Source organism: Malaclemys terrapin, chromosome 7 (assembly GCF_027887155.1).
Source record: "Malaclemys terrapin pileata isolate rMalTer1 chromosome 7, rMalTer1.hap1, whole genome shotgun sequence".
Classification (NCBI taxonomy): Eukaryota; Metazoa; Chordata; order Testudines; family Emydidae; genus Malaclemys; species Malaclemys terrapin.
Window position 1 is genome coordinate 42,680,545 of NC_071511.1, and position 15,471 is coordinate 42,696,015.

A 15,471-nucleotide genomic window follows, 5' to 3' on the forward strand; every position below is an offset into this window, starting at 1 on the left:
CCTGTGATCTTGCAGTTTTAATTTTTAAATTGATTTTTTTTTTAGGTCCAGTAACTGTTGGTCTTTAGTTGAAGTATGAAAGCTACGATGCATAACATACTGTGTGTGATAAGCACAAGCTGGGCACAAGTAGTACTTGTTTCCCCGACCTTGGGAGTGATTGGACTGTTAAATGTAGCAGAAAATAACATTTCCATAGTTAGCAAAACATTTAGTTCTACTGATCCATAGTGCTAGTCTGGTAGATCTGTTAGATTACCAAACTCTTTAATGATATATATTTGAAGAGGAAGCTAGTAAGTTGAAGCTTATTTTATTCCAGACTTCAAACATAATGAGGAGAAGTATATGAGTAGTTTAATGTGTGCGATTTTTCTTAAAATATATTTCTGCATTGGGCGAATGGCAGAATTCTTTGGGCACATAGTAACAATTTTCATTTGGTTTCTTTTGTTTAGGAATTAAGAAACACAGAATCTTAAAGTTCCCTATTCATGGTCTGGCAAGCAGCAGCCACACTTACTCCTAGTAGTATGCTGCTCCTAGCGCATATGTGGATGACCTTTGAGTCATCACATAGTCTTTGAGTCTTCAATAGTGCATACATCTTATCAGAGCTTACCTTGGGTACAATACAAAGGGCAATGGCCATTTCAGATTAGTCTGTACCTAGATTTTAGCTTATACTACAAAAAAAAAAAAAAAAAGTTGGTTGGAGGTTGTCCTGGCTAAAATGGGTGCATACACCTCCCGAAGCATGAATAGAATGTTTGTGTGAAAGATGGCGTGTTTACTACGGATTGTCAAGCAGTTATTCACCAAGAGAGTGCAACATGCCAGTGTCTAAAATCCTTTACACATTGTACAAAAAGAGACTGTAGCTCATTTGAAAGTTGAGTAGCAGCACGACCTTGCTGTTTTCTGGGGGATAGAGACCAAATTAAAATTAGAGGTGTCCGAGTAACAGGAGCAGCTTTGTTTTCATTGCATTGAATCTTGGAAAATAGGCTATTTTCTAAGCAATTGCTTTTCATCTAAAAGAATAGCACAAATCCCTTGTTGTATAAACTGTTTGTTCAGTTAATAGGTCTATTTCTCCAGCTTGTACATTTTTTACAAACATTTTGCATTTTGTTGAAATTAACTATTTGCATTTTTTGATAATTTCTGTTGAGGTCATGTACCCCATTATGAGCTCCTAAATACTATAGTGATAGGGATTAATTGATAGCTAGCTGGCTCATGTAAATAATCTATTGTACAGATAAAATCCTAGTATAGAATTTGAAGTTTCAAGTGATAGCATGTATCACTGGGTAGGACATTAGACTGGGAGTCAAGTGACCTGGGTTCTGCTCCTGTTGCTGCCATGGGTATCCTTGAGAGGTTTGCAGGGAAGTTAGTTATGTAAACCAGAGATGTGGAAAAGTAACAAGATAGTGAGTAAATGAGAGTGTGTGTGTGTGGCCCATTACTAAGGAGAATCCCATGCAATAGTAAATATATATTCAAAGTTAACTTAAAGCTGTTTCTGCTGTCTGATGCCTGTATACTTATATCCTGCAGGTGTAGGTAAGAGTCAGTAAGTAGTTCTAAGAGGTCTTTTTCAGTCTGTATAACTGCCTGGATGTGGCAATGGAGTAAGTGGTTCAAAAACCGCTTACAGTTATTGTAGCACTAGAGAAAACCCTAGTAGAGGACAGAATGGATTTTTAACTGTTGTTTGTACAGAGCTCCAAGGGAAATCAGCTAGTTATAGTTCCCAAGCTGCTACAATACACTGATTTAAAATATCTATTCATTTATTTTTATGTATTTTACCTTTTGGGTTTTGGATGTAAATGCTTTCACAAATTGAGTCTGGTATTTTTTTATTTTTATTTTTGTGTAGTAAACTAGCCATGTCTGCATTCAGTGTATTTAACAACTCCTTGTCTGGCTTCTTTCTGAAAAATACTGTCCTCCCTACTTCATTGCTTCCAGACTTGTTTTTCTTGCAAACCAAGGATATCCTGGAGACAGGCATAAGCCCATCTTGGCAGTCTCAAGAGCTGCACAATTCCTGCCAGTAAAAAACCACTATTAAGCTCTCTCCCATCCTGGTTCCATCTACTCTCACAGACATGGTTGCCATAGGTATCTGAGATGAATCCCTAGAAGATTTAGGACTATGCCCAGAACTTCTCATTACCAGACAATGTAGCTACACCATCCTTTCTCTCCCTCCCCAAATCCTTTCTCCCTCATTGCACTTTTTCTGATAGAGATGTCTCCCTTTTTTTTATCTTAGGCCTCCATCTATTATGGCATATAGTCTACTCCAACAAATTCTTGATCTCCTCTTATTTTCCCTGGGATTTCCTGGAATTTGGCTTCTTGCCTTCCATCTTTTTGAATCAACAGCAAATGCCCAGCCTTCCATATACTGCAGCCAATATTGGGGCTCTCAGGCAGCCCACATAGACAACCCTTCAATAACTTAGTCCCAAGAGCCTGGTGGATGTGTCATTTTGATCCAAGTGTTGCACAAGTTATTCTGAAAAATATGGACAGATTGAACAAATACCATCATCATTGCTCCTTTGTGGTCATTCAAAGATTGGCTTGCTAAAGGCCAAATATCCATAGACAGGTGTTGACTCCAAATCCCTTATAGTCTCTCCCAAAAACAGGACAGTCACTCTTTTCTCTCCAGAATTTGGCCTCTGCTGGTTTGTTGCACAAGAGATTATTGCTTCAAGAAAAAGGAGTCTCTGAAAAGATCATAAAGGCTCACTTCAACTCCTGGAACCCCCTGATCCCATTAAGAGTTTGAAAGACATTCTGAATTTGCTGCCTACCCAGAGAAAACTCAGCTTTCAGTGTCATCAGAATGACCTCTTGAATTTCCTCTGGAGGGATTCCATATGGGCTTAGTTGATGGCAGTGTAGGTTTCAAGGTTTGGTTTCAGGCTTGCAGGTAACTTAACTTTCAGAGTGGCGTTTCCATAATTCTCTCACAAGACTCAGATCTCCTGTAAGATATATTGCCCTAGTCTGGGGTCTTAACCTAAGTCTTAATAACATTATTGGAACCACTCCTTTAAGTCTATTGGCACATCTCTGATTAGACTGTAAACTCTTCAGGTTCTGCTTGATTACTGTTTCAGCAAGGAGAGTCAGTGAGCTAACAGTCCTCACTTATCACTCTCTCACACATTGTCTTCCTCAGTTTTAAGATGGTATTATGTACTGAAACGCCTTCCAGGAACAGGACCGTCACCCAATTTTATTGAAATGAAAGGTGGTTCTGCTCTTGATTCTCTGCTGGGCAGAAGAACAGATTCACTGCCTGGAGCTCAAAAAGCCTGCAATGACTCATCAATGCTCTGGCGTTAGTCTTTTCAGAAACCTTAGCTATTTCAGTGTGTGTGAGAAAATAATTTCTGTGTCTATCCAATGCTATAAATGTTGATTTGAAATAAAGGGAATGAATTAAAATAGAGAGGTTTTAAAAAAGAAAAAGTGGGGGTGCCCTCAACTTAAGAAAAATCACAGGCTTTTTTCTACATACCGTTTTCACAAGTAAGAGCTAGATTTCTGTCACTGAAATAGGGTAGAGGAAAAAACGGATTTCTCTGTTTTTCAATTACTTTTCTGTGTGCTTTTGACCGTTCTCTATGTCTAGTCAGTTCAGCCGCTTCCGCTGTGTATAAGTCATTGTATGTCTTCTTATTAATGTAGGTTTTTACAGATCAACAAGAATATTTTTTTAAAGGCAAATATGAGTATAAAACCACAAAAATTGACTAGCAGTTGTGGTTGTTGGGCATATTGGCAGGTGTAGAACCCTGAAACATGTTTAAACTTATTTTTGAAAACAAATTGTTTTCCAGTAACTTGATAGTATCCCATTAAGTATAATAAAGCAACTTATCATCCCAAAATCAATTTTCCAACTCACTTTTTTATTTTTTCATTAAATCAAGTCATTGCCGGGATGGATGTGTGCTGTAGAGGAGGAGCTTGATAAACTTACTAAAAGTGCCAGCTCTTATTTTTTAATAGTTATACTGCAATAGTTTTGCCCCCTCATTGCCCTTTAGACCAAAACAAAATCAGAAAAGAAGTTCAAATCTCTTTTGAGACTACATAGAAACATGGGGGGAGGGGGCAGGGTTCTGGTGAAATTTGTGCAATTCATGAAAATCTGAAGTGCAGTAATAAAAGCAAGTTCAAACAGAATTTTCAGTAAAGGTAGTTTACAATGTTTATAGTAGGAGAGTGGTTTTGTGGTTAAAACACAGAACAGGGAGATAGTCTGTGGCAGAGTCAGCAATAGGTGCTATATCTCCCATCCGTTGATAATGGGCCTGATGCAAAGCCAGCAGGAGTCTTTCCTGTGACGACATTGGTCTTTGCAGCTGGGGTTTCCTCTTGTTAGTGGTTGAAAGAAAGGGCTCTGCAGTAGAGAACCCTAAGCATGCAAAACTTTTCTGCAACCATCTTCTTCCCCAAGTTCTGTAGACTTGTTACTTCTCAGTTAAAATTTATATGGTTTCAGAGTGAAACTAGAGTGGTATAGAAACTATATGCTATCCAAACAGCTTTGGGAACAGTATTGCAGTAGAGATGGTAGAAAAAATGGTTTTAAAATCACATCTAAATGTCAACCACTGGCACCTATCCGCGTAATATGAATGATAGTATCTGTATGCCCTAACAGTAATTGTATGTGTGTGGGGAGGGGAGAATAGATCCTTCAGTTTTATTTACATTTTGCTTATCCAGCAAATAACCTTGAATGTGTGTGTCTTGCCCTGTGTGCTTGGTTTTGTGAGACCAGAGAAGATAGTCAATGAAAAACACTTTCTCTAAGACTGCAGAAACCAGTAAAAATGAATTCACTCAATTTCAGTTAATATAAAATCTGCTAGTAGCTAATAAAACTTGAAATCTGAACAGTTACTATTTTGGGGACGAGTAAGTGAATAACTCGGGGACCTGACCCATGTTCCTCATCTTAGTCAAGCAGGCCCTAATGCCCAGAGGTGTGTGACAGTTATTGCTAAGTGCATAGTGCTACCTCATTTTCCTATGGAGTCTTTGCAAGCCTGTATCTGAGGTTATGCTCGTCCACAGAGCGCAGTTCCAGCTAAACTGGCATAGCGCACAGTGTGGAGAAGGAACCGCATCTTTAAAGATAAACTTAATAAGACACGTGCTCAGTGGACAATATGAGAGTGTTTTAACAGCTGGCATAATGGATGTCCTAACTGATGCTTTTTTATTGGCAGCAAAGAAGGCCTGTGATCTGGTATTAGAGAGTTGGCTTTGTAGAGAACTTAAGAGCTGGCATGAAGTTTTAATCATGGTTTTTGAACTCTATATACTGGCTGGCGTAGGTGTAGATTGGGCCTTATGTCTCATTTTATTAAGTCTTCTGAGAAAATGTGTCCAAGGTGCTATGTAAGAAAAGCAAATTCTGTCTGTCTTTTGCCCTTTGTGATGTGCCATAGACTGAGTAAAAACCTACAGCAAAGCAGGAAGAAACTTTGCTTAAATCCCCTTTCTGTCTTTGGCTTGCAGAATGTAGGTGTTGATCGCTCGAGAGAGGAAGCCTTGAGGACAGTACCTAATCATCTATAACTCCCGTGGACCATGACAATATCCCCTGCCTGCCACAGAAGCGCTAAGGAAATAGCCTTACATGAGACTGGAGAAGACATCCAAGGAGGTCAAGCAGTGTCACATGCACACACTCCCTCTGACTGTAAGGCTTTTAGAATGTGATTCAATGACTTGTGGGAAAACCCATGATTCTGGAGGACCCTTAATGCTGCAAGTTGAAATGTGCAAGGCTGGAAATATTTATGGGGAAACCCAGTGAAGTTGCTATTAATTTTTCTTCTGTGAATATGCAGTTTTTCAACTGTTTTTATTCTTCACCTGTGGCTCATGCAAGATTGTTAATTGCTCATCAGCTTACTGTCAAGTTTTAACTGAACTTTTACTTTTTTCAATAATGGCTTTTCTAAGAGTACCTCTTATTTTTACTGTGAATGACTGCCTAGAATTAGATGACTTTTTTTTTAGTGTGTGTGTATATATATATATATTTTTTGAATACATGTGAAATTCTGCATTTAATGCTCTGTAGGCTCCATTTGCTACAAAACCAGTTCATATTGGAGGCTTGCTCTGAAAACGTTTCTCAAGTACTTTTTTTCCATCCCCTATCTATGTTTGAGCATAGTTCAGGTGTTGCAAAGCACCGTGTATGTGTGTCTTTTGAAATAGGGATTCTTTCCCCTTTGCCAAGAAAAAAATATTTGATATTATATATTATATTATATTGACAGTGAGAGAGGCTTTGCTATCACAGTAAGTTCCTTTATCATCTTCGTGCAAAATGGCATTTTGTACCATGGTGGGGGTGCACTATTATACAGTTGATCGTTATAGAAGGATGGTTTTAAGTTCAGATAGCTGGCTTGTTAATTGTCTAATTATCCTAGAAAGAGATTATAAAGGGTAAGATGACAGGATATCCTTCAGAATATCTGTACTGTCCAGGTTAAGCAGCCTTTCCAAGAGAGAACACAACTTCCACATTCAGGGTGAAATATACTCCCATTCAATGGGCCCTCAAAAGACCCAATGCATCACTTGAATGCAGGAAAACTTCAATGTAAACCCTAAATGGGCTCTAATAGAGTGAATTTCACACTAAAAGTATAAGGTTTTTTATGTGGGAGCATTAAGTAAATAGAAGAGAATGTTAAAATAAAATTTTAGCCTCCTGAGAATTGTATAAGTACAAAACCCTTGAGTGAATTTGGAAATTGATTTTTTTTTAAATGTCATCTCTATATTTTGTTTTTAAAATCTTCTTAAACTTCCTGTGAAATTGCAAGTGCATTTATGTCCAATGCTAAAAAGTAATAGAATTTTCTATGCATGTCAAGGCCACTCACTACCTTCGTTGTTCCAAGCCCCTCTCTCTCTTTCTATATATATATAAAAAAAATACATGCGTTGTTGGATGATAGAATTTAGGTAGCAACACCTAATTGTTAATGAAATGAAGAAAGCTGCCCATTAGTTATTGGAGTATCTTTTTGATGTCTGCTAATCTAACTCTTGCATTTATCCGTTAATACATTTAGTTGAATTTCAGTGCAGAGAATTGAGTTCTGTCAAAGTAGCTTGCAGGCAAGGGCTAAATTGTTTTTTTGTTTTGTTTTATGCAGGGCAGGGGACTCTAATATGTGCTGCTGTTGTGATTTGTTTTATTAAGCTAGTCTTAGCAATACAGTCAATGTACTGGAAGTAAGCCATATAGCTAGATTTCATTTCAGAAAACGAATGCATAGGATATCAAAACACTTGCTTGGAACCTTAGCATCAAAAGCTTTTTGTCTGTAATCCATGCAACCAGTAATATGCATTTAAAATTATATATTTATTTAGCTGTATTAATAGTTATTGTCTAATGTTATAGCACAAAGCACTGCTAAGACATTTATTGATGCACAGCAAAACAAACCCTAAAGATGCTTATGGAGAGGGAAGAGATGCTATATAGTGGTTTCCCTTCTGATAATCTATTTGTTCATAGTTCAGAAGAACAGCCCTATCCTCTAAGGTGCCCTATTTCCTCTGGATCTGGGCCACGACCTACAGTAGGGATTATTTATGTTTAATGATGGTAAATTGAGGAAGTCTAGCTTTTATCCATAGTTATCCAAGGCAAATTCCCAAATATTATGTTCTTAATGTGCTTTGAAAAGCAGAGGTTTACCAAGATAGTTTGGATTACTGTAGTTTTGAGCTTCGTCCTGGTAAAGAAAGCGTGGTTATAAAAGGGAAATGTTTCCCTATATGGGTTTTTAATCTCAGAACTTTCAGAGGTGCTGTAAAATTCTATATAGTTAAATGTTTTATGTATAGTAGATATTTTTATAGACTGTGTGAATAAATTGTGTCAGTACTTGAAAATAAAAAGGAGAATCTGAAGCTGTCAATTCTGTTTTAATTTACAAATAATGTCATTGACTGTATCTTAGTTAGTAAAAGAAAAATACTAGAATGTAAAAATAAGTAAATGATCACCCCCATCTCTCCTGTAAAAATTGAGAGTTCTGGAACTATATTGCAAGAATTACTCATTACTATCTAAAAGCTGTATACATATTCCCATATGTTTCGGAAAAGTGAGTCATCATCCAGAGGGGGTAACTTCTAAGCATGGTCTAGTATGTTTGTTTTATGTTGTAGTGATTGGATGGGATTAAACTAACCTTTCTGACATGACTGGTCTTCAATTTAATCTTCTAGGCAAAATGAATCTCATGTGATCTTTGAGCCAAGTAATAAAGATCAAATGTTAAAACTCAAGATTTGTGTTTCTTTCCTTGTCCCCTTAGACCAGCTATACTACAGTAACATGTAGAGTTGTGTAAATATCTCCTCAGGTCAACACACTTTATGAATTTGTCCACTGTGGAAGGCTCTGAAATACTTTTTACGAAATCTATCTCAGATAGAGAGAAGTGTGAGAGTAAAGATTAAGTTCATTTCATTATCATCTGCTCCAAAAAGAGGTGAGATATACTGATTATACTACCTACAATGTGTGACAGAAGCTGAGATCTGCTCAGGTTGGCAAAAATCTTTTGCAATAACGAAGAAAAAGCAATAGTTCAGATTTAAAATAGAAGAGGAAGTCAAAATTCATGTGAAATTATGATTGTAAATTGAGGCTTTGTGAATTTCAATGAAAATTAACTGTTACATTTTGTCATTCTAAATGTTTAGGATTCTAAAACAAGACAACTTTGTTTTTTAAATGATTAATTCTCATCTACCTCATCTAGTCTTCAGTACCAATAGCTGCAAATTAGTAAGTAAAATGTTAATCTGCTGTAGCATTTGGATTTAAATAGTCCATTATGCATGTATAAATAACCTAGACTGCATTGAGATGCAATAGCATTAGTAATGCTTTTTCTATTTCTGATGCAGTTTATGAGAAGGCAAAACTTACCAGAGGTCATTTGTCTAGACTAGGGGCTCTCAAACTTGTTCATATCGGGAAGCACAGCTTACTGTGTTCACATCTCCTCTTTGGAAAGTACTGATCGCTACTAACTTTAGTCCCTCGTGGTGGTGTATTATCTACAACAGCAATTGCTATACCCTCTTCTCTTCCAATGTAGTAGCATTCTTTATTAGAGGTAACTCATTTCCAGGTGCCTTTTTTTAAAAAGCCTTGAGACTGCTCTTTGCAGTGAATTGAATGGACACTTAGCAGCAGCTGGAATTAAGAACACCAGCCCTTGTGCCCAGTCTGGGAACCAGATAGAAAATAACTGCAGTCTACTATCTTCCACAAGGTGGCTCTCACACACAATGGTTACAGAAAAGAAGGTATGTAATAAAGGTTGTAAATCTCTGTATTTAATTATTGGCTGATGATGATAGTGATCTAACACTCCATTTATGTCAGTTCCATTTATCAGTGGGGAATTAGACTGTCACTTAAGTAGCAATACATCAAATATCTATAATGTATTAAATCTGAAATATTTATTATGCTGATGCAGATAAAGATCACAATGTGTGTCTGGTTACTTGTTGGAGGGTATGTTAGTTGGTCTGTTAAGCCTCCTGATACATTGATGTGCATGTGTGACACCAATTGGCTGAAGCAGGCATTCCCAGCAAGTCATTTCAGCATCTCCTACCAATTAGAGTGATGTGCGAGAAAAGAGAGCTTTGTAGAGTAGGGTCATCTCATATTTTAAAAGAGGAGCATGGGTAAATGTAACCGGTTAGAATTCTATTTTCTTTTGACATATTTTAAAATTCCTTCTTTCCTTGTTTCAGAGTAACAGCCGTGTTAGTCTGTATCCGCAAAAAGAAGAAGAGGAGTACTTGTGGCACCTTAGAGACTAACAAATTTATTAGAGCATAAGCTTTCGTGGACTGAAAGCTTATGCTCTAATAAATTTGTTAGTCTCTAAGGTGCCACAAGTACTCCTGTTCTTCTTCTTTCCTTGGTTAAAGCAGATACACATTTTCCCTGCTTGAAGGCTGAGAGCCTGATTTGAAACTGTACTTGTAATAACTTACTTTTAATCTTAGGGTGCATCTCTACCATTCTGTTGCAGAAGGATCAAGCATCCATAGGCACACCAATCTCAAATATAAAGAACAAGAGTGTAGCCAGGCAAAACATACCTAAGCCTTCTCTGTTCTGGTGATTTGCCCCCTTTTCAGCCATTGGTTGGCAGCCATGGTTCTGTTACCTCTGCTTGAAACCACAAATTGCACTTTGTTTATTTTTGTTCTGTCTACACTGAGGGTTTGCATTTATGCTGCTGATATTAGGGCAAATCCCCAGTGTGTAGGCAAACCCTTCCATATGAAATAAAACGCCAATCTGGGTCTCCCTATATAAACCTGAATTTATTATGAGAACACTGAAGCTGTAGGTCCCAGCTTTAAAAGGTAGCACTGTTTTTATAAAAAACAAAACCAAGAATGTATTATATGATTGAGTCTACAGTGGAGCCTCTTTTAAAAAGCCAGAGCTGTCTTCCTGCTTCAGTAGTACAGGGCTACAGAGGTTTCATCTGCCTGAGACTTAAGGTATGTCTGCGCTTGGAGCTGGAGCTGTAAATTCCAGCCTGAGGAAACATACCCAAGCTAGTGGGCTCAAAACTAGTGTAGTAGTGGCAGGAGGGGCTAGCAGCACCAAGTACATATGTGTTCGAGCTGCTACACATGTACTTGTGGCAGCTTGCCCCTCCTGCTGCTGTGGCTACACTTTTTTTTTTTTTTTTAAGCATGCTTGCTTGATCAGCACTAGGGCAGGTATGTCGCCTTGAGCTGGAATTTACGCCCCCAGCTCCAAGTGTAGACGTACTCCAGGTTTTGCTATTCTTTCACTATATGTTCTGTAAAATACTGTAGCATGCTGTGAAGTATTATAATTAAAAAAACTATGCTGGTCAAATTAACGAGTGTATATTTTGTGATTAATTCTTTATCTGCTTACTCACTGTTTGGAAAATTAAACCTTTCTGCACTGGATTTGCCAGAGATGGCAAGGTTTTCTTGTATTTAAATGAATTATACTCACCTTCTGCCAACTATTCTATGTTTAAGCACTGCACTCAGTAGAAAGTTTTTCTAAAACTAACTAGCCTTAGTTAGTTAGCATAGTTCATCACAGTACCTTAGGAAGGTTTTCAATAGGGTATTCTCATGTTCAGTAACAATAGTTCCTAATTCTAAATTCTGAGAGGACCCCCCTCAATTTTTTTGGTGCATCTTGGATAAAGAAATCCAAAGGAGGAAATGATTCCCTTTTGATCTCAGCATAGTGGCTTGTAGCCATTTAAATTTTAAGTACATTTGATTGTTGAATTAATGAGCAGTTTTGATTATGAAATTAACATTTATATAGCTTCTGTGCAGAAAAGAATTTTTTAAACTTAATGGACATTAGGCTAATAAATATGCTGAAGCACCTACACTTAATGGTTCTCTCTCACACACACATATGCTGTCTTCTGTGACAATCTGGTAGGTAACTGTTTTTATTCTTGCTGTATAGCACTATTTGCTGAGCTAATGGCAGTTACATAGCTGTGGAATATTTGTACTGGTTAGCAAATCAGGGCCCTCTTTTATGCAATACACTTATAGAACAGCAGCACTTCAGTATTGTTTTTTGATCTATGCACTAGTTTAAGGTCCATAGTATGCCACAGGCCCAGTTATTTTATGTAGTAGAGCAAGTGGTGTATGTCTAGCTCTATAGTTAATGTTGGTTATGATCCAAATCATTAGAGGTGGTGCATTGAGGAAGTCAACTTTCTATTTACTTGGAAGTAGACCTGTGTGAACTAGTTTTGTATTAATGAAAGTGGTTTAACCCAGATGAATCCTTTCCCCCCATCATGTACAGATGTTATTGAACTGTGGAAAGTTCACATGTGGTTATAACCTACTAAATGGAAGTATGGCTTTGCTTTAACATCCGTTACGCTAAAACACATGGAGCCACAGATGTTCTATTTGAAAGCTGGGGATTTATATGGAACAGCACCATGTCTGGCAGTTCAGCAGAAATGTTCCATCTCTGAAAGGCCAGGTAAGTGGACCCAATATTCCATATAATAGCTGAACCAGGGCTTTTTTGTAAGAGGCAGTGAGCTTATTGCTCACATCTACAGTATAATAAATGCACTTTATACTTTAGCAGTGGAAACTTGTACTTCAGTCTCTAAAAATTTACTCCTAGTGGGTTGTTGCCAGATACTTGGGCCAGAACATCTGATGCATATGTTTGCCAAGAATAAATATTTAGAGTAACCAATGAAGCATAGCACATGGAAAAAAGATGTCACACAATGAATTGGAACTAGTTTCTTTTTTCCTAATGTAACCCATCCTTTTGAGTTACATTGCAGGTGGAAGGTTGTAGCAGTTAATCTTGTAAGTATTGTAATGATGCAGGATAGAAAGGAGATGTAATATTGGTTGGAGGAGATGAATGATTAAATACTGCTGAATTTAACTAATTTTTATATTTCAAAAACTAGAGCGAGACACTGAGGCTAAACTTAAAGAATAGCCAGTGTTTTATCTGCAGCCGCAGACAACAACACATTTGTTACTTAATTGTGGCATGAAATTGTTTGGCACAGAAGACTCTGGAGGCCCCATAGTTACATGAGTTCTTAAACTTTTAAAATATTGGATGTTGTCTTAAAATAAAGTATTAGTTTGTAATAAGGCAAAGTTGTTTGGTCAGAATAAGCCAACAGGCAAGCATCTGACACTAAGAGAAACTAGTGTTGGGTACAGGTTTCAGAGCGGTAGCCGTGTTAGTCTGTGTCAGCAAAAAGAAAGAGGAGTACTTGTGGCACCTTAGAGACTAACAAATTTATTTGGGCATAAGTTTTCGTGGGCTAAAACGAAAGTATGGTGTTGCCATACTAACTATAACGAGAGTAATCGGTTAAGGTGGGCTAGTATAAGCAGGAGATGCCAGCAATGCCATGTACATTGGCCAAACCGGACAGTGTCTACGCAAAACAATAAATGGACACAAATCAGACGTCAAGAATTATAACATTCAAAAACCAGTTGAACACTTCAGCCTCCCTGGTCACTCAATTACAGACCTAAAAGTCGCAATTCTCCAACAAACAAACGTTTTGAAAATAGACTCCAACGAGAAACTTGAATTAATTTGCAGACTGGGAGTGGATGGGTCATTATACAAAGTAAAACCTATTTCCCCATGCTAAATTTTACCCCCCCCCCCACTGTTACTTACACTTCCTTGTCAACTGTTGGAAATTGACCATCCTGATTATCACTACAAAAGTTTTTTTTTTTTTTCTCCTGCTGCTAATAGCCCACCTTAACTGATTACTCGCGTTATAGATAGTATGGCATCACCCATGTTTTCATGTCCTCTGTGTATATATATTTTCCACTGCATGCATTCGATGAAGTGGGTTTTAGCCCACGAAAGCTTATGCTCAAATAAATTTGTTAGTCTCTAAGGTGCCGCAAGTACTCTTCGTTCTTTTTATAGTGTTGGGTACAGTATCCTTAAAAAACAAACAAACAAAAAAAAAAACTTTGCTTTTTAAATCAGGAACATTTCTATAATCTTAATTTACCTCTTTCAATAGATTGAGAGTAAATGAGAGTCATTTTGGAGAAAAAAGTGTAATTGCTAAAATCACAAAAAGTTTAATATAACTTTTACTGAAGATGAATAAAAGGGCCTCAACCATATTTAAAAAAAGACAATCTTTTCTAATGTCTTGTTTCCAGAGCAAAATATACAGCATATATATATCTATATATATATAAAATTACCAAACACAAAATTTACATTTTCCCAATTAATGCACACGATTCTTAATATCTTAAACCTGACCATGCAAAAAACCACTGCCAGTTAATCAGCAGTAAGAAATTTTTCATGCTACTGTATATTATTTTGAAGGAAAGATATAGAGACAACATTGTTGGACCACATGTCACTTAAACATTGTAAACAGGGGCTTCCAAATGCTAACCCTAAATGTTCAGAGACTATTTAGCCAGGATCTGTTCAAACTTAGGGTTAATAAAAGAGAATCCAGCAAATGCAGACTGATCCATAGATTCAATCAAGTTTTTGTCACTGTAAGATAACCGTGCCTTCTCACTCAGAAACTCTCGGTCAAAGTTGTTGTAGTCACTTGCTGATTTCTGTGTTAAACAAAGAGGGTGGAAATATAGTTAGTGGCTTCTTTGCTTTTCTGCACAGCTTCAGCCTAATCAGATTTGCTAAAGAGAAAGTTTAAAAACTCGTAACTGTGAGCACAACATTAAAATGCTTCATTTACTATATGTAAGATCTTGAATCCCCACAGAGCATTACTTGAGCATATTTTCAGAGTTATCACCCAACTAGTTCTAGTCATTGGAAGAGTATTAAATCACACTTCTTTACTGATGTAAACTCAAGCCAAACTAGTGAGAAGGAAGTTAAGTAATGCTTTGTTGAAGTTTGAAAAGTTTAGAAGTCTGTAAACAATGTTCTTGAAAGCTCAAAGTGTCAATCTTTCTACATTTACTTTGTGGGAAGTTCACTTTGAGGTAGATGAACACATCCAGCATTTCAAAAGAAAAAGGCAGTTCATTTTAGTCAAAGATGTCGTAGTTAAAACCGTAACGGATAGGCCAACAACTAATGATCTTAATACTGTGCTAGCAGATGATGGAGATATTAGCTAACATGATCCCAGTAGAGAAAACCAGAACACTCATCTGTTGAGTTGTTCATTCTCAGTCAACAGAAAGATTCCATGACTATCACTAAGAGGTTTAGACACGTTCTAAGATGTGCTTTTTTAAAAGTGGTATTGCTAGAATTCCACCATGGCTTAGAGGCTCTCTACAGGGGAGGAGATATCTAAGTAATAATTAAAGGCAAATAGCACTAGGCTTGATAGTTCCTTCTGCTGTGTACGTAGGGGGAAAGAGCCATGTAAATACCAAACAAAGAAAAAGCTAAATTGAGAATGAGTACTAGCCAATTTAATATGGGGTACAACACACATGTGTATAGATAGCCTAGGTACTACTACTGGAACTTAATCAATAAAATTGACAGGTGCCTGGGCCTATCCTTGGCTCTCCTTAAAGAACTTAACAGTTAAACTGTGCAGATGATGGAGATAGAAATCCTTTCTTCCCTCTAGATATTAAAAGAAAACTGATTCGAGGTAGTGTGGAACACTTGCATTTCCTAGACTGGTACTAGATAGGCTATTGCCTCATGTTTTGGCTACTGTTCCATTACAGGAAAGCAGCATATGGTGCTAAATGAAGTGTTTTACGTATGTCTATGGAAGATTCCTAATCCATGTATAAAGGTACTGTATGTCAAGAAGGATTATAGTGAAAGTT

General features: G+C 37.2%; 2 protein-coding genes across 5 annotated transcripts in view; one reads left to right on the forward strand and one right to left on the reverse strand.

The window, feature by feature from the left end:
• Positions 1 to 6,076, forward strand: part of PFKFB4 (6-phosphofructo-2-kinase/fructose-2,6-biphosphatase 4) — a 95,425-nt gene extending 89,349 nt beyond the window's left edge. For both annotated transcript variants that reach the window (XM_054034063.1, XM_054034064.1), the window contains one exon: positions 5,569 to 6,076. Coding sequence is in view for 1 of the 2 variants with exons in the window: in XM_054034064.1 (XP_053890039.1) it covers positions 5,569 to 5,628 (60 nt within the window). In the remaining variant the exon portion in view is untranslated. The remainder of the gene's footprint in view (positions 1 to 5,568) is intronic.
• A 7,680-nt stretch (positions 6,077 to 13,756) lies between these two features.
• Positions 13,757 to 15,471, reverse strand: part of PRKCD (protein kinase C delta) — a 156,928-nt gene continuing 155,213 nt past the window's right edge. For all 3 annotated transcript variants that reach the window (XM_054035727.1, XM_054035726.1, XM_054035728.1), the window contains exon 18: positions 13,757 to 14,268. In XM_054035727.1, coding sequence (XP_053891702.1) covers positions 14,110 to 14,268 — 159 coding nt within the window. In that variant the 3' untranslated portion in view covers positions 13,757 to 14,109. The remainder of the gene's footprint in view (positions 14,269 to 15,471) is intronic.